This window comes from Ursus maritimus, unplaced genomic scaffold (genome assembly GCF_017311325.1).
Source record: "Ursus maritimus isolate PB19 unplaced genomic scaffold, ASM1731132v1 scaffold_4, whole genome shotgun sequence".
NCBI classification, from domain to species: Eukaryota; Metazoa; Chordata; class Mammalia; order Carnivora; family Ursidae; genus Ursus; species Ursus maritimus.
The window spans coordinates 4,144,567-4,169,620 of NW_024426552.1; the positions used below are offsets into that span (position 1 = coordinate 4,144,567).

Sequence of the window (25,054 nt, forward strand, 5' to 3'; positions counted from 1 at the left end):
GGCTGTCTGAGTCCCCAGGCCTAGGGTAGAGGGATTGCAGTGTGTTCGTGGCGTGGGGTAGCAAATCGGCCCGTGCGCTCTCTGCCTCGTGTTTTCATCCAGGCCTCAGAGATGAGACAAAAGTGCTCCTGGAGGCCCCTTTCTACAAACCTCAAACTCAGCCTTTCTTGGAAACTTCAGTAGAGTGGTGACAAGTGTCATAAAAATAGCACCAACAAAGGTGAGGTGCTGTGCGAGCCCTTCCCCCCTTCTCTGCTGCAGATCCTGGGAACTTCTCAGGCCGGGAGGGGCGCTGTGGTTATTTCGATAAAATCCAAACCGCTTTGAATACCAGCTAGTGGTTAGATCCCGAAAGGCAAGATCCTTGCCCTAGCGGCCTTCTTGTGTTCTTGGGGACATGTGTCTGATGGAGTCTTCTGGTCAAAGCGAGATTTATTCATCAGCAATGTTTTTCACGCCAGTTTCTTGGATCGGAAGAGCAAACAAAGCAGGCAAGCTCGTCCCCAGGCTGACGCATCCTCCTGCACCCTCAGAATCTGTGATTTCCTGCCACCGGGCCGTGTTTCCTGGGTGGCCCAGATGGAGGTAGGGTTTCTTCACTCGAGGCGGAGCCCTGAGGACGTTGCATAGCCTGGGTGAAAAGTGTTTTGTCCTTTAACTGGAGGCCTTTCCTGCCCTGCCCGAAGCAGGCAGGTGGTGGCATGTCCTGGGCGGCCAGGCCGAGGTCAGCATCGCCCAACAGGAAGAGATCACCTCTTGCACTTTGCCTGCCCGGTAGGGCAGGCTGGAGCCCTGCCTTTGCAGCTGTGGCTGATGCTCTGCTCTTGGTGAAGCCAGCTCCCCGCGGTCGATGACTGACGGTGTTCAGCAACTTGAGGCTCTCGGTAGGACTGTGTCGGCTCCCACAGTAGTGCAGGAGCGGCTGGTTTGCACTGCAGGCCTGCCGAGTTCCGTCTAGACCTTGAAATGGTGGTTTGCTACCTGTCCTGCCAAATTCTGGCAGGTCGGCCTCAGTGCTCTTTGGACGAGCTGCCTCCCATCCCCGCCCCTGTATTTGCAAGATGTTCCCTGAAGTGGGGAATAGGATTTCCGTGGGCTTCTGGGTGCAGCCCGCACCCCCGCTGCAGCCCTGGCCCCAGCCTTCGTGCCCCTTCTTTGGCCACAGCGGGGCTGGACCCCCAGGACCTGCCCCAGACCCCTCGAAGCAGCAGGCTGCCTCAGGCCTGTGAGCATCAGGGACTGCCGAACCCCAGACAACCCCCAAGGATCCCCGGGGGCGAGGGGCAGAGAAGCGCCTGCCAAAGGAGCCTCCAAGAGGATCTTCAGGGATTTCACAAGTGACAGGCACCCTGTAGATCTGTGTTCCCACTCTTTATGAGCATGTCTGGTGGCTTCGGAGACGTGTGGCCTCCCTGGCGAACCCTGATGAGGGGGTCATGAGGGCTAGGGTGGAGTCTAGGGATGGGCATGTTACCATTTAGGCAAGCACGGTGACCCCAAAGGCCCCATTCCTCCAGCCTCCGCCCCTCCCTTGGGCCAAGAGGAAGGCCTGAATAGCAGAGCGCCTGGCCCGGGCAGCTAACGCTCCATCGGCACCGGCTAGTCCGGACGAGCCCGAGCAAACTCCGGGTTTGCAGCTACAGAGCTGACAATCTGACAAGCCCGTTTCTTGTCGGTTTTAAAAATAGCAGTGTGGGAACCCTCGGAGGCTCCCTGGGAGCGTACTTGGATGGGTGCAAGGTGAGAAGGCCTAGCACAGAGGCACCAGCTAACACATGATTAAACCACCGATTTTCCCTGCTGCCTTTCCCAAAGCTGGTTCCCGGGTCCCCCCTCTCAGGAGCTCTTTGTTCCTGGCCCCCTTTCACCACACCCAACTTTCTCTCCTCCCGCAGGCTACCGCTCCTCACCACCACCATTTTGTCCCATTCTTTCCCTGTTTCCATAGTAGATGCCTCTGGAGAGGGAAGCCTGGGTGTCCCTCGCCATCAGCCTGCCTTTGGCATTTCTGACTGAGCTGTGAGGAGAGCCCGCAGCTTCTTAGAAAGTGTCTTTTAGAAATGGTCTGTCTGATGATATTTCTGGTGTTTTCCCCTGCCCCGGTGCCCTCCCTGGGAGGGAGAGAATATGCTTCAGCCAGCCCTAAGTGAGCAAAAAATGGAATTAACCTAAGTGCTATTGAGAAAGAGTATTGGACAAATTGAACCCCACCTGGGTCCTGATAGTGCTCGGAGATTTTCCATCTGGGACCAAGAGAGGAGGTCCTGGGGTGGGGGGCACTTTGTCCATTCCTGCTGGGAAACAGAATTAATAAGCCTTCCCCAAATGCCAAAGAAAAGGAACCGCTTTTGAAATGATCCCAGGAGAGAAATGTGATGCCAGTCCAGCCGAATTGTGCCTGATTTTAGATACTGTTTGCACATCACAATTTTTAGGGTGCTTTAACTTAGACCGATGTCAGTGGATTTGGGTGGCCTTGAGCTTGACTCCTACCAGCGGAGAAGGGGAGTTGATGGTGCGGACCCGTGGCCCATGGCGGAGGCGGAGGCCGGAGCTCCATGCCCTGGGGCCCTCCAGGAGCTCAGGATCGATTACAGTTTCTTTTGTGTTGTCTACAGAAGCCAGAAACACAGCTTGGAGGGAAAGTATATTTAAAATAAATAATTACTGTTGACAACAAAACAGTTGGTGGTTTCTTTCTCTGTGAGGAGTGCTTTCTGTCCCGTCTGGTGGCTCCTGAGAGGGCTCATTCCAGGCCCATTGAATTGCAGATGCTGCCCCGGTTATCTGCCTGGGGTGAGGGGGGGCGGGGTCCCTGGGGCAATTAAAGAAAAGCTGAGAGGTTGGGGCATTTGGATTTGGGCTGGCCACTTACTAGATAGTAAACAGGTTGCAAAATTTTCATGCCAACGCTTCTGAACAAAACCCCCACTTAGAGGGCCCTGGTCAGCCCCACTCCCCAGGCTTGTGTGAGGCGTCTCCTCTCCGTGTCCCCTCAAACCTCCTTGAGGTTGTCCTGGGATCCCCCTTTCTTGCCCCAGGGAGGTGTGGTGATGGGTGGGGTCCTCTCTGCTCGAAGGCATTCTGATGGAGTCCTCGGAAGAACATTTTCCAGGCTGGCTGGTTTTCCTTGGTGAAATGTCCTTACATGTGTGGTCAGTTGTGCAAAGCCTGCCCGGCATTCTTCCCAAGAGGGCATGGGGCTCGTAGAACATTCAGGCTGTTATCAGCATTTGGGAGCAAACCAGCACCGGGGCCCTTTTTGAGTTTTTGATCTAAGGTAGGTGGGGTCTCTGTTCGGTGGAAGGGCCTGGGGCCGGGGGAGTCTCGAAGCTGCTGCTGAGCTGAGCTCGGCGGTGGGGAAGCAGGGGTGAGTGATGTGCTGCCAGATGGCTGTGAAGTTGCTAATGAGCTCAACAATCAGAAGTCACCCTGGTTTTATGTATTACGCCCTTTGGGCAAATGGAAGAAAGCACTGTATTTGCAGAGTAGCTCAGCTCCCAGTTAATGAGAAATTCCACCTTGATGTGATTGACTTTGTTCCCAGAATCCGTACTGGTTACCAGTCAGGCTTGGGTGGGGGGCTCATCTCTGGGTGCCTTGCGTGGGAAGATGACCCTCCCTCGTCACCATCCAGCGGTAATACCCGAGCCATCCTCTCCCCCAACCTGCGGGCCAGGAGGGGAGCCTCGCACTGCTTTCCCACCTCAGGTGGGTCTCTACATCCCCGGGACAGGACACAGACCAGTGCCACAGGACGCAGAGCCCCACAGACACCCACGGGGAGGGGGGGGCGGCAAGCCAGCCACTTTAAAAGAAAATAAAAGCAATAGGAACAGGCAAGTTCTAACACTCATTCTTAACCAAAGAGGAAACAGGAGTGGCTGCTGGTATTTCGTCCACTTGGAACAGCTTGGGCGTGAGGGCTGTTAGAAGTGGTAGTTAGTGGGAGTAGGTGGGAGTAGTAAGGGTTAGAAGGGGTGGTTGTCCTGGTTTAGTACAGATAACTAGGTCTTCCCAGGAGGAGGACAGAAGAGATGGGCCCAAGGGTATCGTTTTTCTCTCTCTAAATGACCAGCCTTTTCACGATGCTTGATGCTGGCATGTAGCCGCTCCCATCTCTCGGATGCCCGCGGAGCCCAGGCACAGGGTGAGGGTCCAACTCTGTGTGGGAGGGGCTGGCTGACCTGGGAGGGCACCAGAACCTGTCGCTTCCGAGTTTCCACTGGAGGGCCCCCTCACAGGCAGCATTGCACTCCTGTGAGCATTTTGCTTTCCATTAGTTGGCCATTTAACCAGAGTGCTAGGAAAGCAAGCCGTGCTGAACTCCGTTTTGTTTCGCAGTCATCTCGTCTTCATTCCTGATACGTGTTGCACTGGTTCCTAAGGCCGCTGGGATTCTTTGCTCCTTGAGCGTGTTCAAAACCAACTTCTCCACCTTCTCCGGGGCGCCCCCCCAGCATGGATGAGCCATCCGCTGACTCCTGGTGGAGATCCAGGGCATCCTTCCTAGCTCTCTCCTCCATTCCCACCAGTCATCAAGTCTCAGTGATTCTCCTTCAGAATGTGCCCGTGTGCGCCCTGTTCTGTCTCTGCCCAGAACCGTGGTGACCCCTTGAGCACAGGTGCTCCATGCAGGGGGAGCTTGGGTGCTGCAGGCTTGATGAACAGTGTAATCCAGGGTTCCTCCTTGCCAGCGGGCCCTCCTCCCTGGGAAATGTTTTCCTAAGTGTATGGGATGCCTGGCAGCATGTGGTCTCAGAGAGGAGGTCAGTAGGACGGGGACTTATTTGGTTGGTACAGTGTGGGGTCTCCCTCAGGCGAGTAGGTGCAGCGGGTTCTGGAAGAGCCCCTGCCGTGGGTTCTGGGCTGCGTGTGCCAGAACCCGCATTTTGGGGGAGTCCCTGCGGCTGGACCCGCTCACCTCCCGGCCGCAGCAGGGTGTGTGTGGCATGTGGTTCTGGACCTTTCCTTTAGGAGTTTATTAGAAAGCATTGTTCCCCAGCACACACCTGGGACCCATTCTCCAGGAAAAACAGATTAACTTTTTTTTATAGCATAAATTTGACATTGTGTCAATTTAAGGTGAATACTGTGTAACGCTGCTGCGTTTATATATTGCAGTATGGCTGCCCTTGGAGCAATATTTATCAATTACATACTTACTGTCTGTGTGGAATGAACCATGTTTATTCAACTGTCTGTGGCTATTTTCGCACTCGCGACAAGTTTGTACCTTGAACACCGTCGGTCTTATCCCCCACCCTCTTTGCCCTGGTCTCCCCCATGTTATTGTGTTTTAGATTCCACATACGGGTGATACCGCACAGTACGTTGTCCGTCTGTCTTCCCCCGATGAACATAATGGGCTCAGGGTGCGTCTCTGCTGTCGCCAATGCCAGGGTACCCTCCTTTCTCGAGGCTGAGTAGTTGTCCACTGTGTGTATCTACCACACCTTTTTTAATCCATCATCCGTTGATGGGCATTTAGACTGTTTCCGCATCTTGGCTGTTGTGCATAATGCTGTGATAAACAGGGGTGTGCAGATCTCTCTTCATTGCCTTTGGGTGTCCTCGCAGGTGCAGAATGGCTGCGTCGTGTGACGGTTCTATTTTAACTTTTTGGAGGAACCCTCGTGTTGTTTTCCACAGTGGTTAATCCATTTACCTGCCCACCAAGAGTGTGTAAGGATTCCCCTTTCCTCCACGTCCTCACCAGGCCCTGTTTCTCTCTCCTCACCAGGCCCTGTTTCTCTCGCGTTCTGACAGGTGTGAGGTGAGAGCTCATTGTGGTTCTGATTTGCATTTCCCTGGTGGTTAGCAATAGTCAGCACCTTCTCATGGGCCTATTGACCATTATGATGTCCTCTTTGGACAAATGTCTGTTTAGTTCTCCTGCCCATTTTTAAGTCAGATTTTTTTCTTTAATTAAGTTATGTTTGTTATCTATGTTGGATATTAACCTCTTATCCATTGGGTGGTTTGCAAGATTTCTCTCCCATTCTGTAGGCTTTCATTTTGTTCCTTGTTTCTTTTGCTGTGCAGAAGCTTTGAGTTGGATGTAGTCCCGTTTGCTGATTTTTGCTTTTGTTGTTTGTGCTTTGGGTATCGTGTCCAAAAGATCATTGCCAACAGATACTAATGAGCTGCTTCCAATGTTTTCTTCTAGCTTTATTGTGGTAGGCCTTATTTTTAGGATTTTGATCCATGTCGAGTTTATTTTTGTGAGTGGTGTGAGAGAGGGGTACAACATCGTTGTCCTGAATGTGTTTTTCCAGTTTTCCGAGCGCCACGTGTCAAGACGATTATCCTGTCCTTATTGGGTGTTCATGGCTCCCTTGTTGAATATTAGTTGACCATGGAAACAGATAAATGCTGGGAGTACTTACGCGGGCAGTTCCAGACTGTAGTGGTTTGTTTTAAATTTGGCCCAGATGCACTTAGCTTGGGCTGTACCGGCGGTTCTCAGACTTGGTGCTGTTCTCATTTGCAGCTGGATAATTCTTCGCCTTGGGAGCTCTCTTAGGCATTGTGGGATGTGAGGCAGCATCTCTGGCTTCCGCCCACTGGCTGCCAGGGGCAGCCCTGAGCTGTGACACCCAAAACGTCCCAGACCTTGCTCAGTGTCCCCAGGGGTGAAGCTGCCCCTGCGTGAGCATCACGGCCCGACACTCAGGGATCCTCTCCCCGCGACACCCACTGTACAGCGCTTTGGCGATGCTCACATGAGACCCCCGACCACAGGGGTTGGATGTGTGGGCTGAGCACCCAGTGCCCACATGGCAGCGGGGCCCGGGAGTCGTCATCGCAGCCAGCTTTCTGGGTGCGTTTGACCTTGTCCCGCTTTGACAGCCACGGACCTAGATGGCACGTGCTCAAGCCCTGTCCTCATGCGACTCGGCCCTTTACCCTGCATGCGCTCTGGGATGTTTGCCCCATAATGCTGACACAGACCAGGATACGGGGACTCCAGTCTGTGAGTCCATGGCCGCACCAGATGGGACCTTAGACCCGGAGCTGGTGCACTGTCTATGGAGGGCTCGGGAGCAGACGTTTCCATCTCTGCCGGCTGTCACCTCTGTGCCACAGCCGCTGGTCTCCGCCTCGAGTGGGGAAGCAGTCACAGCCGGGTGAGACTGCCTTCCCGTCAGAACCGAGGGCAGGCTCTGCACAGTGCTTGGGGGGTTCTGAAAAGGTCGGACATATAACTGCCACGTGACCCAGCCGTCCTGCTCCTGGGTGTAGAGCCCGAAGGGTTGAAAACAGGGACGTGAACAGATATTTGTACACCAGCGTATCCAGACGTACAGATCTATTCACGGGAACCCAAAGGGGGAGACACCCAAGTGTGCATCGTCAGATGCCTGGGCACATAAAGTAATGTGTTCCTGCAGTGGAATAGTGTTCAGCCATGAAAAGGAATGAGGTTTGGACACATGCTGCAACGCAGCTGAACTGTAAACACGTTATGCTGAGACGCTGAGTGAACGGAGGACAGACACCGTGTGATTGCACTTCTGTGAGCTGCGTAGAGTAGAGAAGTTCACACAGGCCGGCGGTAGCCCAGGGGTGAGCGGGGCCGGGAGGACGGGGCTCCTTTTGAAAGGACACAGAGTTCTTGTGGGGCCGATGAACAAGGTTCGGGTGTAGAGCGTGGTGATGGTTACACGGTGTGTACGTGATGCCTTTGAATTGTACACTTAGGCACGGTTAAAATAAAAACTCTGTTATGTATATTTTACCACGGCTAAAACAATGGTTTTAGAAAAAGGTGGCCATGGCATTGACCTGGGTGTGGGGCTGGATTCAGAGACACCTGGGCCAGATGGAGTGTCGGGCTTCACAAAGGAGGTGACTGGCGGTCTTCGGACAGATGCTTTGTGTCCCCGAACCTTCTCGTTCCTCATCTCAGGAGAAGGGATCGACAGCATCGGCCGCCTCGCTCGGCGACCCCAGCGCACAGTGGCTCAGGACTGCTTCTGGGTGTTCAGATGATAATTAGTGCTTCTCTCCTCACGGACAGTAACCCACAGTGCACAGAAGCGTCTGGATAGCCGGAGGACTGATGACCTCCGGAGGCCCGGAGTGGGATCATGTGACATGCGTGGGGGTCATTTTCTCCGCCTGCGGAGCTGGTGGCCTCCGGGCTGGGGTGTTTTGTGTCAGTGGCTGGGTGAGCACTGCGCACATCTCATGTCTCCTGACTTTTTCAGGGAGCGCGGGGAACTTCTGGAAGAAGCCAAGAAGATGGAGATGGCCAAGTTCCGCTACATCCTGCCCGTGTATGGCATATGCCAGGAGCCGGTAGGCCTGGTCATGGAGTACATGGAGACGGGCTCGCTGGAGAAGCTGCTGGCAGCCGAGCCGCTGCCGTGGGATCTGCGCTTCCGCATCATCCACGAGACGGCCGTGGGCATGAACTTCCTGCACTGCATGGCCCCGCCTCTCCTCCACCTGGACCTCAAGCCTGCGAACATCTTGCTGGACGCCCACTACCACGTCAAGGTAGGACTCGCCGGGCGTCGTGTGGCCGGGGTGGTACAGGGCGGAGAGGGGACGGTGCTTGGGGGACGGGCACTCTGTCAGCATAAGGACTCCTGCGACCCCCCGTGTTGTTGTGGTCACTGTAAGCCCCGCAGAACGGGTAGCTGGGAAATGGACCCTTTTGCACCCGGTCACTCCCCTAGATCCTGGAGCAGGGGTCTAAACCCTGAGCATCCTGGAAAAAAGAGCTTACGGGGCTGCGGATTCGGGTCCTACTGGATGTCTCATGCAATCCGGTTAGGAGTCAGACCGTGGGTGGGCTGTGGGTGGGCTGTCTCTGTGGGACCGCGGGCTCCGTGGTGACGGCCGCATCCCCTTCGGTGGTCTCAGGGGCGGCGGCGGTGGGATAGGCCAGGGTTCCGAAACGGAGGCTCTGTGGAAAGAGGCTCTGACGGGCGCTCTTTCTGTTCTCATCATGCGAGGCCTCTGAGTTGTGTTGTTGGGTTTTTTTGGGATAAGTTTATAAAACAAAAAAGTGTGAGGGATAACAGCTAAAAACCAGCTACCAGCCACTGGGAATTACAGTTAGTAACGTTGTTAGGTTTGTATTTCTTTGAATATGTCTCTCCTTTGGAGCGCCTTCGTGTCCCAGGTCCTGTCGTGGTCACCAGGGTAGGATGCATGTCATGGATTTTCTCCGCGTGGTGACACCCACATGCTCGCTCGGGAGGCCCGGCTGGTATGCTGGCCTGCGGGATGCACTTGCCACCGCACTTTTCCTGCACACGGCCCCGAAAGTGAGTGGGAAGGATCCAAGAGCAGTGGCCGGAGTCCCATCCTGTTCCCTCTGGGAACTGTTCCAGGAAGGGACTCACCTACCCTGACACTTTGCTCTTCCTGGCTGGTCACGTGGCATGGCAGGATCCCCCTCCCTTGCTGGCCCGAGGGCTAGGAGGGACCAGAGTTCAGTCCAGCCCTGCCCTTGGGCTCTGTCTGGAAGGCGGGGTGGGACTGGGTGGCGTGCACCTGCAGGCAGCTCCCCAGGCCCCAGCTGTGCAGCAGGCCTGGCCAACCCAAGGCTGACGGGAGACCGCTTTCCACTGCAAGCTGTCCCTTGAATGGGTGTCGCCCAGAAATCAGATTGTAGCGGGCAGATGGAAATGCTGTCCTGCTAACAAATGGTCTGCTGTGAGTGGGTGCCACGGGGGTTCCCAGTCTTTGCTGGAGCCCAGTTTCTTTCTGGCTGGCATGCTGGCTTCCCGTGTGGACCTTCTGCCCCCACTGACGTTACAGGGTTGTCTCAAGGAGTGTGTGGTCCTCAGGGCACCCAGCGAAGAGTGCAGCTTTTGATCTGGGGCTTGAATGCATACAAGACCGGGGAGGCAGTGGCAGGCTACCCGCGTGGTGTGCCAGAGGTCCCGCCGTGGGCGAGGTGCCCTGGGTGGTGGCCTGGACCCTGCTAAGCTGCGGTGACAGCGGGTTCTGTGCCCCGTGTGAGATGCACACAAACCGAGTGTACCGCAGCGGTGTCCCATGAGGGTGGAACAGGTATCGGGCAGCAGGTGCCCCGCAGGCCGCCTGTGGGGTTGGGGAGGAGTTACTCAAGGAACTCCAGCTGGGGGGTGGGGCACTGGGGGTGGGGGGCGGGCGGAACTGGGTCTTCAGAGAGGATGAGGCTTTGCTGCTGGCAGGAGGTGGGGGCACAGGCAGAAAGGTCATGGAAGATTCTAGGTTTCTTGGCGGGTGGGGGGAGAAGCAAGAGGCTAAGTTAGATTAGGGGAGGGGGTGCTGAAGAGGGGAAGTGATAGAAGCTGCCCAGCGGACCTTCTTTAGGGAGGCCGCCGCCGGGTGCACACCAGGTATGCAGCCACAAGGGACGCAGCGCCCGCCCCCGGCTCTGCCACCTGGCGGGTGGGGATCATCCCTCTGTTGTTGCGAGGGCTCAAAGGTGATGGCGTGCGGACTGACAGCTCCGTGCCTGGCCCGCAGATGTGCGCGGTGAGGGTGATGCTGTTGGCGCTGTCCGTGTTGGTGGTTCGATAGTCATTTTTTCCGCCCCAGGGATGCTGGCCTTCATCCAGGGACTGTCTCCAGCGCTGGGTCCACAGCAGACACTCAATACTTGCTGTTCTCTGCATGACACGCGGGGGGCTTTCTTGGTGGGTCATCCTGCTTTGGCTCTGAGCTCCCCCTGTTTGAAGCCTTTTTTCTCCCTCTCATGCACATGCCGGCTCGGCAGCCTGACCCTGATGTCCATTTTAGTAAATGGGTGAAGAGTCCTTGAAGAACCCAGTGGGTCCCAAGGAACCTGGGGCGACTGAGGCGCGAGGGGGCTGAAGCCAGGGCCCCGTTTCCAGCGCCCTGAAAGGCCCCTGGGGTGGGGGGGGGGCGGGGAGGCTGCTCTTCTGTGACCACCGCTCAGCCCCAAACAAACGGATGGTGGATTGACAGCACACGTTTCCTGACTCTGAGAAATACGGTGCGGAGGGCAGTGTTGGAGCTCCCACCTTGTCTGGAAGCTCCGTAGTGATTGAGCGGCCACGGGACTTCAGGGCAGTGTGTAGTCTGTGATTATCTGGAGCGATAAGACTTTAATCTGGAATCTTGAAATGGGATCATAAGTTGCCAGCCTCCCCCCTTCCCCTGGGCCCCTCAGGACCACCTTTGTATACACAGCAGGGATGATCGGAGCTCAGCATTTCAGAGCAGCTGCTGACTTTGCAAAGTGCACTAGAGAGACTTGATATTAAATTAATACGTGATGTTAGTATTAACTAAATTAAATACCAAGGGAGTAAGGCCATTTCAAGTTGAAAACAAAATAGCTTAGTTTATTGTTGTTCACTTGCTTGTTTTTTCCAGTAGGCTCCGCACCCAGCGTGGGGCTTGAACTCATGACCGAGATCAGAAGTCCCGTGCCGCACCCACTGAGCCAGCCAGGCGCCCCCTGAAGTGCTTTAGTTTAAAATCTCAGCCTCCTTCTGCTCCAGTTGGCCCAGACCAGACCATATCCGGAGGGACCCAGAGGGTCCCGTGCAGCCCTGACCAGGCCCTTCCTTGGTCTCGTCCAGCTGGGCCCCGGAGGTGAAGGGCCCATGTCCTGGGGTCCCCTGTGAGCACCGAGCAGTACTGAGGAGGATGCTGAATGTGCAAGTGTTTGCAAATTACAGGGCGCTCGCTGTAGACGCTGTAGGTCCTGGGATGGCCAGGGCCCCAGAGTCGAGGATCAGGGCAGACAGCCAGGCCCTGGGCAGCTCAGGTGGGAAGGGCGAGAGGAGAGACCCAGTGGGGCGGAGGGTCAGTGGCCACCGGAGAATTCGGATTTCTGATCTGCATTTTGGTGCCGCAGCCTTTACGTGGAATTCGTGCTTATTTTCTTACACCGAGGACATTTTGAAGTGGCTGGCTGTCCCTGCAAACAGCAGAAATGGAAGAAAAGGCCGTGGGGGTGGGGGTACAGGGTGAGACCCTTGCACCCCAGTCGGTCTCCACTTCCGAACTGAAAAGGTTGAAGTGGCTGAGAGTTTGAATGGAAACATTTGCACTCACGGACTTGGAGAGCCGAGCCGGCTCTGTCTTGGCCCTGAGCTGCTTTGCGGATCTGCCTGGCAAGGCGGTGGGTGGGGAGTTTCTTGAAGACCCACAGGGGCAGCAAGCAGCCGGGGGCCCAGAAACGGCCAGGCTGGCCCTCCTGGTATAAATTCTCCTGTATTGAGCGGTGCTGACTCCAGGCCACGGCCTCCCCTCAAGGGCTCGGCAAGCCCGGAAGTCAGGCCTGACTCAGCCCCATTCCCTATCCCTCCATCCGTGCGTTTGAAGAGGAACCGAAGGGGCAGTCTTCCATGGGGCTCCCAAGTCTGTGCCAGTGAGTGTGACCTGAGCCCGCACACACGAGGCCGGCGTCCAGGGGTCCTGATTTACGCAAGAGGGGGGAGATGCGGGGAGGCGGTGACGCCTTTCCCTCCCTCACCGTGGGGTCCCCCGAGCTTCCTGAGCTTTTCGGACACCTTGGCCCAAAGGAGAGGAGGAGGCGGAGACGTGGGGCCTGCACAGCTGGGGTCCAGGTGCTCCTTCAGGTGGGTGGGCCCCGCGCAAGGAGGAGATGTGTGTTACCCCTTTCATGTGGATGCCTGGCGAGGGAGCCAGGAAGTGTCTCGCGCACACGCCGTTCCAGGTGAGGGCAGAATGCCCCCTCGAGTTTGCGTGGTATGTGTTTTGTTTGCTTTAAAGGGCGTCTGAAGGCGTATTTCCCTTTAAAGAGCATGCTGCCACCTGCCCGCCTCCCCAGCTGGGCCGCGGGAGAACCGGTGGCGGTAGCACTGGGCCTTGCTTTTCACGTGTCATCTGAAAACTTGAAAACTCGGAGGATCGCTTTTCCCCTTCAGGTGGATTCGGGCTGTCCCCAGTGGCAGGCATAAGACTGTAAATCTTCTTGAGTTCCATCTCCGAGTTCCTTCCTTAAAGCGTCATCTTTTCCCTGCCCATTGAGCTCCCAGTGGCCGGGACTCGGTTCTTCTGAAACCAGCTGTGCCTTCCTGTCTTCCCCGGAGGAGCACGGGGCATGGCCCTCCGGGGCAGTTCCGAATGCGCCTGCACAGCAGCGCTGGGTTGGAGCCAGGCAGCACTGCAGAGGGGAGGGGTTGGTAGAGCCCCCAGATGGCAGCCCTCGGTGCCTCCCCGGACGAGGCCCCAGCGAAGCTTGCTGAGCCCTGTCTCCTTGCTGTGTTGCAGATTTCCGATTTTGGGCTGGCCAAGTGCAATGGGCTATCCCACTCCCATGACCTCAGCATGGACGGCCTGTTTGGCACCATCGCCTACCTCCCTCCGGAGCGCATCCGCGAGAAGAGCCGGCTCTTCGACACCAAGCACGATGTGTACAGGTGTGTGACAGGTGTGCGTGCCGGCTCAGGTGGGGCTCGGCACCTTCATTCTTCGCGCCCCGAGTGCCGGCTTTCCCGGGGGCTCCTCAGGGCTATCAGATACGAGATTCAGTCCAAATGAAAGAGTTCGGGGTTTTTAGCTGGTAGGTCCAGGCTACCCCAGGTGTGCGAGACCGTCGTCCCCCGCGAGTGCTGCCAGCCGGGGGTGGGGAACGTTCATGGTTGGTGCCAGTTAGAGACAGTTATGTAACCCAACTGGCAGCTCCCGCACTGTGAAAAGTCTGGTGTTTTCACGAAATGTGGGTTTTTATAGCCCGTCTGCGGGGTGAGCCTGGCGCTCGGAGTGCCATCTGTCTGTACGTGCGTGAATTTGGCTTCCTAACCCAGGTCCCTCTGGCCCAGCGTCTTACACTCCTAATGTCACTTACTTTGACAGAGGAGTGCAGACTGGCCGGGGGCGGTTTGCAAACTAGCGTCAGTGGGATTTATGTACTCAAGAATAATCCCACGTCACTGGGGCCTGCCTTTTCCAAATTGCCAAGGTCTTACTCACCCAGACCTGTTGGAGGAGAAGAGAGGCAGGGAGGGCGGGAGCACCTAAGCCCCTCATTGTGGCTCTTGTCTTACGCATTGTGACTGTGACCCTGAGCCCCAGAGCACAAAGCTTTGCCTTTGTGACATCGCCCGCGCCTGGAGTCCTGGCAGACTGGTTTGACCGTCACCCTTGTGCCTGTGTTCTTCTGGGCTCTGAGCTGTCTGTCCGCTGTCGAGGGCACTGTGGGGGCCAGTCCCAGCTTGCAGAGTTTGGGGAGAATAAGGTTCTGTGTTTGTTTTGGAGCTGAGAGTTTCAACTTTTGAACTCGCAGACTTCAGTGACTTTTCAATGGAGAATTCTTGGCATCTCTAATCAGTAGGCTCTCAGCTTGTTGAGGGTGCTGTCTCCACGTTTGGGCTCCTGGTTTTGTTGGTGTTTTTTTTTTTTTAAATGTATTAGACTGTGCTTTTTGGAGTATATTCAGAGTAATTTCATACACCACATATATAGAGAGAGAGACAGAGAGAGAAAGTAAGTGTATATATAATTTCCACCAGCCAAGAAAGAGCCCCAGGAAGGTCAGCTGGCCCGGCTCTCGTGCTCTCTGCCCTCTGCCCAACCTTGTGTGAAATGTCAGCAAGCACGCTACTCGCCCCACCCGGTGCTGGCTCAGCGTCTTGTGTCCCGTGCCTGCCAGGAGACGGAGGGGAATAAGCGGATACAGGCTCTTCTCCCCATGAGCCGACGGTCCAGCTGCGGAGTGACATTCGTTCCCCTTCTGGGGCCCCCCCACCCCCCGCGCTGTCTGAGCCGGCACAAGCCACGTCGCAGGGTTGTGTCTGTTGGGTCGCGTCTGAGCTCGCACTCTGATGTGCTCCACGGACGAGCGCCTGTTTAATTAACAAGCCCATGGAAAACATCGTGGTGTCCTCCCTCTCCCTCTCCCTCTCCCACTCCCTCGCTTTTGAAGACTCTGGCATGGTTCCCTTCCAGCATGGTGCTGTGTGGGTGAGCCTCTGGCTCGCAGATACTGACCTGGCCCATTTTCCTTCCAGCTTCGCCATCGTGATCTGGGGTGTGCTGACACAGAAGAAACCGTTTGCAGGTGAGTGGGCTTGTCTTTGGGGGCAAGGCAGTGTGTCCGTCTGTCCTGGGACAGTGGAGGGCGCCCCGTCTGTGGTCCTGTTTCTGTTGAAGCTGTGCCTGCCATTCGCGTTCCCACAGGGATGGGGGGTTGCTCTGGGCCATGAAGCTGGCGGGACCATCCTGGGGGGCAGCGGGATTGCTGCTCCGTCCCGCCCAGCACTTCCTCTCAGAGCTCCACGGCCCACCCTTCAGGCCTTTCTGGATGTAGACAAGCAGTCCTGCAGTGTAATTCACATGCAAGACAAGGCTGTCATCTGAAGGGGTCTGTTCAGTGGATTTCTTTTTTTAGGTGCCAGCTGATTCGTGTGTGTGTGTGTGAGAGAGAGATGTAATACACGGGACATAAAACTTACCTTTTTATCCATTTAAAGTGTACGTACAGTTCAGGGGCATCAAGTGCATTTGCTGCTGTATAGTCTCGCCCACTGCCTAGTGCCAAAACATTCCCGTCCCCCAAGAAGGAAGCCCCCGGCCCATGCAGCAGCCCTTCCCCGTCCCCCCCCTCCACCGTGACTATTCAAGCTGCTTTCTGTCTCTCTGGATTTGCCAGCTGTGAATATTTCCAGCCAATTCTTCTTTTTTTTAATTTAAATATGGCAAGATACACAGAAAATGCACCATCAGAACCACTCGTAAGCATGCGGTTTAGCGGTATGAGGCACACTCACACCGTGTGCAAGCCGTCCGCGGGATGGCTGGGTGGATTGGGCACCAGTGTGCGCCCCCAGGTCCCCAGCGCCCCCCTCAAGGGCTGCGACGCCTCGTCCCCCTTCAGGCCACCTCTGTTCCCATGTCGTCCTCAAAGTGCTAATGCCTTGACGTGTGACAAAGACCGAGGACTTGGACCCTCATTGTTTTCTTCTAGGCGTATGTGGGTCACTCCTGCGCTTCTTCAGTTTGACCGTAAAGATCTGACCGCTCCAGGCAGAGTGGGCGTGTGGCCCGGGTCTGGGGGTCTCGTCGTAGTGTGTGTTTGTGGCCCCGTTGTCTGTCTGCCGGACTCCTCCTCCTCTGTGGAGGCCGTGGTCTGCATCGCTGTGGCGAGGCGGCGTGCCCCTCTGGCCCAAGATCGTCTGCCAGGCACGATGCCCAAGGCCAGGTGCAGGGCACGAACGCCCAGAGCCAAGGCCTGTGTGTTCTATTGCTTGGGACGTAGGGGAGTTCAGGGTACGGGAGCAAAAGGTGTTTCCTGAACCCTTCCCATCTGCTCGGCAGCAGAAACTGTTCCAGGTGTTTACTTTCATTTTATTCATGGGGCCTGCTGGGGTTTGGAAGCGTGTGTTGTGGAAATAACGTGTAGCTGCCTGGGAGAGCTGTTGCACAAGATTTAACGGGAAGGCGGCCCGGAGCCTCAGAGTAGGATCTGGCAGGCGGCAGTGACTTTAGGCCAGTTTTCCACACCTGCTGACATGTGTCTGCTGCCTCTGCGGGCTCCCTTGCCGTGGGTGTGTTGGGAACTGCAGGGGCGTGGGGGGGGCCTGAGGTCCAGCCTGATGGACATTGTGGTTTTAGGCTGAGCAGAGAATTTGTCTGGCCCTGGGCCCCTTGGTCTGTGACCAAGGTTATGATGATAGTAACGAGTCCATTGTGCTCGTAAAGGTCGCAGAGAAGGACAGGAGGGGCCCCGTAATATGAATTTCGGGGGAAAAGGCCCCCATTTACACACCCCAGACGCTTTGGGGAGGCCAGGCGCCCTGGCCAGCGTTGCTGTGGCCGGCTCCCGGCACATGGCCCCCGGGGCCTGAGCTGCGGCGTAGAAATCAGAGTTTAGGAAGGGTTTTGCGTCATCACAGGGAGGTTTGGGTTCTCTTGGAGGCCGCACCACGTGACTTCATGATTTATAAGTGTTTCCTCCCTTTGGCACGCACGGGCCACTTTGGAACATGTCTCATCAGATAGTTTTCTTCTTTGAACCCCGCTTTCCTTTGAGTTTGACACCCAGAGAGATCTGCCCTGTGATGCAGAGCCCTGGCTCCATTTGGTACATCGTTGGGAGTTTCCAAAACCTGGAAAAGGGAGCGCAGACGTGCCCTGGAAGACTGAGGATTAGAGACCGCTCTGTGCTCTGCAAAGGAAATGAAGTGGTCTCCCAGGTCACGTCGTGGGGATGGTGTCGGTGACACGCTCAAGATGAAAACGATGGCCTCCAGCCCTGCGGAGCTGCCCTGACTTGTGTGCTCTCTTTGCAGATGAGAAGAACATTCTGCACATCATGGTGAAAGTGGTCAAGGGCCACCGCCCGGAGCTGCCGCCTGTGTGCAGAGCCCGGCCGCGGGCCTGCGGGGCCCTCCTGCACCTCATGCAGCGGTGCTGGCACGGCGACCCTCGAGAGCGGCCCACCTTCCAGGGTGAGTGCCCGGCCCCTGCCGCCTGACTGTTGTGCTGGTGGCACGGGAGAGAGGGCAGGCTGGGGAGCGGGAGCAGACGCTGGTGCACTTACAGGCTGGCCCCTGCCCGGGCCCTCTGGCGCCCGGGGCCGGGACAGTTGCCGCCGTCCGCCGCAGCTCCAGCCGGGGCCGGCTCGCTGCCGGGAGGGGCCCCTGCTGGTGCTGCGAGTTCAGGTACCGCGGGGTATCTTCAGGGCACTGATGAGACCACTCCGCTGAGGCTTTCTTCGCATTTCTCTTGGGTCTTGTCCCCCTGGCATGGATGTACCTTGCGGTAGGAAAGGGACTGATAAAATCAGAATTGGTCGTTACATTGAAAACACATGGGGGAGACGACGGGGGCCTCACTTGCTAGGAGCCAGCCACCCCGGCCACGGTGGGCGTGTGTGCCGGCGGCTCCGGCAGACGGGGCTCCCCCGGGAAAGGCTTCTTTGGGAAACCAGAACGCCGTGGGTCCTGCTTGGAGTCTGGCAGACCCTGCAAGTGGTGGCTAACAGGAGGCCCCAGAGTGGCCATGGAGGTTGCAGGGGCACCTGCGAGGTCCGCCAGGCCAGCTGCCTGGGAAGCCGCGGTGCCAGCCAGCCCCCTGGGGTGCAGCGCCCCAGCTGCTGCCTCTTCTGTCCCCGCCCGAGGTCGCACGTTTACGTCGTGAATGTGGAAGTCATTGTCCGAGTGACATGCCCTGTTTTGTGTTCTCCCCACAAGAAATTACTTGTGAAACCGAGGACCTGTGTGAGAAGCCCGACGGGGACGTGAAGGAAATGGCGCGGGATCTGGACGCGAAGCAGCCCCTGGAGCCCAAGAGCCAGGTAACGGCCACCTTCCTGGACGTCGTTTCTCGGGGGCCCCTCTCTTCTCTGCAGGTTCCCCTCAGCCTGGACCGGCCCCTCGGGTCACTGTCCCAGGCCAGTCGGCCTTGTGCTCGGGAGTTAGCCGTGGGGTCCTGCGTTCAGGAGGAGGGCGGGTCACGTGGCTGGCCTGGTGGCCCTGGGTGCCTTTCCTGCCCGGCTGCTCCCTGTCCCCACCTCCTGTCTGTGGTTCAGGATGGACAGCGTGGGCCCACACTTGATGTTGGAGGGCCACTGGTCAGATGCTCTTTGAGCCGGGGAACAGAAGGCCCGCGTGGGCCCTGGTGGGGGAGGGGGCGTGGGCTCTGCTGGTCTGACTGCCTCTGCTCCTTTGACTCGGAAATCAGGCCACTTTGTAACTGCGGCTCATAAATGCTCTGTGCTCGGGGAGCCACATAGGTTACGCGAGGTGCGATAACGGACCCCAAGGGCTGGGGCTCACTAGGCCTGGGGACGAGGCGATGGCAGACTCGTAAAGGGAAGCCTGCTGTGTTATCTGGTGTTGGGTGTCGTAGCCCAGGCCGTCCTTGGAAGGCCGGGAGATAAGCAAGTGTTTAAGGCGTGCCCGCTGTCTGAACAGAAAGGGGCGTGTGTGAGGTTGGGGAGCAAAGGTGCCTGGGGAAGGGGATCTGGCCACTGATAAGGATGAGCAAGGCACCCAGCTGGAGGGCTGCGACTCTGCACCGAGCCACCAGGTCAGGGCAGATCGGCAGTTCCCAAGGAGAGGGAGGACCCGTGACAAGTGGGCTTGAATCAGGAATTGTCGGGAGCCATCCCTGGGCTTCATCACTCACCAGAAATCTACTTTCTGAAAGCCCAGTACGGTGACCCTCGAAAAGGCCCCCCTGGCGCGTGTGGATTGGAGGGGCCCTGTTGTCGCTGCATCTGGGCCCGCCCCTTGTGCTCGCCCCCACGCCGCCCCCCAGCCCCACTCGCCTGGCTCGGAGGAGGGGGCACAGGTTGTTGGTGGTGAGGGGCCCCCAGCCCCAGTCCCATGTCATTCATTTCTTACCAGTGCTGGCCTGCCAGGGTGGGCACGGCCCAGCGCTCAGGCTTCACCCGCTCCCAGTGCATTCACGTCCTGCCCAGCGTGCCGTGCTTCCTGCGTCTGTCCCGTCTGTCTGTGCTCACGGCGTGTCTGTGCCCGGCGGGCCCAGCGCACCGTCTTTGGGTCCCTGCTGCTGTGCCTGTGGCGATGGGTAGCACGCCCTGTGTGGCCGCCTGGGGACCCGGTGCCCCCTCGCCCTGCGCCTGCGCTGCCGGTGTCCTGGGTGGGTCTCATCCGCCCCCTCCCCCTCTGCTTCGTTCTCAGAAGCCCGTGTGCACGCCTCTCAAGAGAGCCTCCGCGCCCACCTTCGACAGCGATTACAGCCTCTCCGAGCTCCTGTCCCAGCTGGACTCGGGCACCTCCCAGACCCTCGACGGCCCGGAGGAGCTCAGCCGCAGCTGCTCCGAGTCCAGGCTGCCGTCGGCCAGCAGTGGCAAGAGGCTCTCGGGGGTGTCTTCTGTCGACTCTGCCTTCTCCTCCAGGGGGTCGCTGTCCTTGTCGTTCGAGCGGGAGCCTTCAACGGGCGGTAAGCGAGGACCCCATATCCTGGGAAGTAACGTGCTTCACGGTGGGGCTGGGGGCAGGCAGCGTGTGTAGGAGTGCCTGTGCGGCTAACGGACCGGGCCCCCAGCTCCTAGACCAGTTCTTCATTTCCGTATCCCGTAACTAATTGGTTTGGGGCGTCAGTGCGTAGCTAGCTCAGTGAGCGCAAATCCAGAGAGGTGTGCCGGCTGAGTGGTGGGCTGCGTGGCTCTGCGGGGTGTCACTTCAGAGTGAAGGGAACGGGCCGTGCTCCGGGCTGTGCAGGAGGTCTTACCTGTGCCAACCCCAGGTGCAGGGTCTGACCTCAGGTTTGCAGACCCCTGAGTTCTGTCAAGTGAGGCCAACAGGTGAATCGAACCCCACACCCTCGAGATCTCTCTCTTGCAGAGGCCAGCCCTGTACCCCCTTTTTCTGAAACTTTTCCTTTCTCATTTGTGAGCTCCCCATTTATTTTAGCCATGCATTACGATGGGTAGGTTGTTCCCAGAGGTTTTAACGTGTGGGTCCCGTCGTATACTGCCTGTTGGGATGGGGTCCTTTGCAGTTAGGTGGTTTTATATTTTTATGTTAATTTCGGTGGGTTTTCCTTTGGAAGGGGTCTTCCCTGCCGCTGGCCCTAATGCTGGTCCCTGGGCGCGGGGGCTGGTGCTTAAGTGCTTACTGTAGCTCCCTTCCGGCCCTCCCCCTGCCCAGGAGGGTAAAATGGGGTCCTGTCCGGCCCTCTGGGTGCTGCTGCCCCACGAGGAGCATATGGGTGCTCAGGCTCAGGGCGACGATGGTGTCGGGGTGGCCAAGTGCCAGAGGGCCGTGGGAAGGGTGCCGGGCCCAGCATGCGGGGAAGTTCGTTTTTCCTGGTGGATCAGGGGATTCCTTCTGGAAGGGACGACTTTTCCTGCATGCTGTGAGCCTCCTGGGATTTTGAGTGGAATATTCGGGGCAAAAGAGGGCATTCTGGGTTGAGGAAGTGCCTTACAAAGGCATATCGGTGGGCAAGGCCCAGCCGGACAGCTTGCCTGGGTGATGAGACTGAACAGGAAAGAGATACCCCATCTCTGGGGGAGAAATGTGTTCTAGAATGCTTTCTGAGTCTGATGCTTCAGAGGATCCGTTCCTGCTCAGCTCCGAAGCCCGGGTAGACGCGAACCCAGACCGGGCGGACTGGGTGGATCGTGTTTTCTTGAACTCCGCCCTGTCATCCCCCCACCCCTGGAAGTCCCCTGGAGAGAGTTCCGTGGAGGGAGGGGCCTTGCTCCACGCGCATCAGAACCCACACACTAGGAGCACTAAGCTTTTCATCATGAATGACGGTCCTTCTGAAATGGGAGAATTCAGTCTTTTGAGAATTATTTTAGGAAACCTTCATGATGTTTCCAGGGCAAGAGGCTGCATTTGGAGGCCGGGGCAGGGAGCAGCTGGCGGCCCGGGAAGCGTGCCCCTGGCCTGGGAGCTGTCCGCTCTTAAGTGGACTGGGGGCACCTGCCTGGCCTCTGCCTTTCTTTCCCTTTTCTCTTCTTAATGAAAGAACATTAGCAATCACTGCCATTTCTGAGCACACGCGGGCCGAGGTTTTCATCCTTATCTGATGACGACCCTACAGGACGGTAGGGTGACTTTCACTTTGCCAGTCGACAAAAGCGCCTCAGCCTGCCCGAGGTCTTCCCACTACATCTGAAACCTGAGGACACAGTTCAGGTGGCCCGTGAGTGATTTCAGGCACATGGCGACCCCGAGGCGTGGGGAGTGGCCGGCAGCCTGATCCTTGCACCTCTCTCCCTGCAGATCTCGGCACAACAGATGTCCAGAAGAAGAAGCTCGTGGATGCCATCGTGAACGGGGACACCAGCCGACTGATGAAGATCCTGCAGCCGCAGGACGTCGACCTGGTGCTGGACGGGGGCGCCAGCCTGCTGCACGTGGCCGTGGAGGCCGGCCAGGAGGAGTGCGTCAAGTGGCTTCTGCTCAATAACGCCAACCCCAACCTCACCAACGGGAAGGGCTCCACCCCCCTGCATGTGGCCGTGGAGAAGAGGGCACGGGGTGTCGTGGAGCTCTTGCTGGCTCGAAAGATCAGCGTCAACGCCACGGACGAGGACCAGTGGACGGCCCTGCACTTCGCAGCCCAGAACGGGGACGAGGGCAGCACTCGGCTGCTGCTAGAGAAGAATGCCTCCATCAGCGAGGTGGACTGCGAGGGCCGGACGCCCATGCACGTGGCCTGCCAGCACGGCCAGGAGAGCATCGTGCGCATCCTGTTGCGCCGGGGCGTGGACGTGGGTCTGCAGGGGAAGGACGCCTGGGTGCCGCTGCACTACGCCGCCTGGCAGGGGCACCTGCCCATCGTCAAGCTGCTGGCCAAGCAGCCGGGGGTGAGCGTGAACGCGCAGACGCTGGACGGCAGGACGCCGCTGCACCTGGCCGCCCAGCGAGGCCACTACCGCGTGGCCCGCATCCTCATCGACCTGCGCTCCGACATCAACGTGCGCAGCCTGCTGTCGCAGACGCCCCTGCACGTCGCCGCGGAGACAGGGCACACGAGCACCGCCAGGCTGCTCCTGCATCGGGGCGCCCACAAGGAGGCCGTGACGGCGGAGGGCTGCACCGCCTTGCACCTGGCCTCCCGGAACGGGCACCTAGCCACCGTCAAGCTGCTCGTGGAGGAGAAGGCGGACGTGCTGGCGCGGGGGCCCCGCAACCAGACAGCGCTGCACCTGGCCGCCGCCGGCGGGCACTCGGAGGTGGTGGAGGAGTTGGTCAGCGCCGACGTGCTCAACCTGTCCGATGAACAGGGGCTCAGCGCGCTGCACCTGGCCGCCCAGGGCAGGCACGCCAAGACCGTGGAGACGCTGCTGAGACACGGGGCGCTGGTCAACCTGCAGAGCCTCAAATTCCAGGGCGGCCACAGCCCCGACGCCACACTCCTCCGGCGAAGCAAGACCTAGCCTGCTGCCCCCGGAGACCAGGGCCCGTGTGGGGTTCCCGTCCCATTGCCGTGTTCCACCGTGGGGACTGAAGGACACTGTGCCGGTCGGCCCCGCTCGCCTTGTCTGTGGCCTGATGGAACATTGACCGAGCGAGTGGGCCGGCGAAAGGCAGGTGGCTGCTGACTCCGGGCGCGCGTGGGACGTCTGCTCGGGCGTGTCAGCCTCCGAAGGCATTTGGTTAGAACGCACTCGGCTGTCCACCCATCCAGCGATTGGCACGCCCGCCGTCAGAGGGACGATGGGTCGGAATCATTTCGTCACGCTCCTTGCTGCTCGCATGGGCCCCTCGGTGCCTGCGCCGTGGAGGGAGCGCGTGCACTGTCCTGAGCTCGGCCCGCAGCCCGGAGTGCAGCCGTCGCGGGAGCAGGTGCAGGAGGAGCTGGCTTTTACCTTCACGCCCAGGGGTGGGCTGGGAAGCCTGTTTCAGGAAGCTGGAGTGGAATTCTTGTTCCGTAGGAAATCTTCAGTAGATGAACATGGATTAACTGTTGCTTTGAACTTGTTATAGACGTTCACGTCTTTCGGTTGTCTGGTCCGTGACCAATGAGTGTAAAGTAATGAGGTTGGTTTTTAAAAGCAACAGTCATTGGACCTGCTCTTTCATGTCCAAATTTGTCAGTCCTCGTGGGTGGCCGCCCACGTACCTGACCGTGCGGTTTGCTCTTCTCGTTGCTGGTCACCTGAAGTGTTCGAGCTCTGGAACGACATTTTGGGTTCGGGCTGCCGTCAGTGTTTCCAGCTGGATGGGCCACCTTGCTTGTTGGGTTGCTTCCAGCGCGGATGTTGGGTGAGGTGGTGGTTTGTGCGGACTGCTCCCGTCTTGGGGCCGCGAGGGTTGTCTGAGCCCCTGGACGGACGCCTACACCACGCAGGAGCCTTGGCTTTTAGGGTGGAATCCCGGGCGGCTCCAGGACACAGCGGCACACTCTTGGGTAGGAAAGACTGGTTTCTAGCCCCTTTCCTTCCTTGGCTCCTGTGTCCCGCGTGGCGCCCCCTGAATGCTGTTCTTTGAGTAGGTGTGCCGCGGGGTGTGGCCCCGTGGCCTGGTGTACGACACAGAGACTGATGTTAATGTACCGTGTATGTTACTATGAATCTGTGCGCAGGGTACTTCTTTTCTATGACAGGAAATATCCACTCTGCTTAGAACTGGCTATGTTTTAATACGCCTTGCGCTTTCATGACGTTCCGCTATGGTTGTATATAGGACGTGCGGAAGACAAATTCTGTCAATAAAACATGTCGATAAAACAAAGCACTCTTCTACTTTTTTGGAGTCAGAAAAATCTTTTTCTTCTTACACAAGAACGCGCATCATGTGATTTCTGAAAACCAGAGATTCAGGCAGTCTACAAGCGTAGTCGGGGTGCGCTGAATTAACTGTGACAGGAGGGGGCAGAGGAAGGGGAAGGGTGGCCCCAGGCTTCCTGCCTCCTTAGCTAGGCCCTTCCCCATGTGTGAACCAGCAGAGATGATCTAACCTTAGGAGAAAAGCTCCTCACACCCATGTTTTGATGTCTTTTTAAATGTTTACAATTCTTCTTTTTATTTGTTAATTGTGAAATAGTTTCAAGTTACAGGAGAGTTACAGTGCATAGAACACCAGTGTATCTGTTACCTAGAGTCCCCCGTTCGTTCCCATTTACCTCATTGGCGTGGTCATTCTCTTTTCTATCTCATCTACCTGCTCACCTACCCATGCACCCGTTGATCCATCTGTCTATCCATCCATCCACCATCCATCATCTTGCCCACCCCCCATCCATTCACCTGCCCATTTACCCATCCATCCATCATTGACTTTCCTGCCCATCCATCCATCCATCCATCCACCTACCCACCCATCCACCAGTCCGTCCGTCCATCCATCCATCCATCCATCCATCCATCCATCCATCCATCCATCCATCTTGTCCACCCATCCATCCGTTCACCTGCCCATTTACCCATCCATCCATCATTGACTTCCCTGCCCACCCATCCACCCACCCACCCATCCATCCATCCACCTACCCACCCATCCACCAGTTTGTCCATCCGTCCATCCATCCACCCACCAATCCTTCCATCTATGCATCTGCCTGCCCATCCAGCCATACACATACGTGCCTTCCATCCATCTGTCTGAGGAGGTTGCAGAGAGTGCCCCATGACCCCTAAATACTTAAATACGTATTTCCCAAAAATAAGGACTTTATGCTA

At 57.5% G+C, this 25,054-nt stretch overlaps 1 protein-coding gene across 1 annotated transcript in view; it reads left to right on the forward strand.

The window, feature by feature from the left end:
- RIPK4 (receptor interacting serine/threonine kinase 4) overlaps window positions 1-24,107 on the forward strand; it is a 25,539-nt gene extending 1,432 nt beyond the window's left edge. The window contains exons 2-8 of the mRNA XM_040621889.1: window positions 8,214-8,505; window positions 13,216-13,364; window positions 14,955-15,004; window positions 17,235-17,393; window positions 18,138-18,241; window positions 19,593-19,854; window positions 21,651-24,107. Coding sequence (XP_040477823.1) covers window positions 8,214-8,505; window positions 13,216-13,364; window positions 14,955-15,004; window positions 17,235-17,393; window positions 18,138-18,241; window positions 19,593-19,854; window positions 21,651-22,810 — 2,176 coding nt within the window. The 3' untranslated portion in view covers window positions 22,811-24,107. The remainder of the gene's footprint in view (window positions 1-8,213; window positions 8,506-13,215; window positions 13,365-14,954; window positions 15,005-17,234; window positions 17,394-18,137; window positions 18,242-19,592; window positions 19,855-21,650) is intronic.
- Window positions 24,108-25,054: the final 947 nt, after the last annotated feature.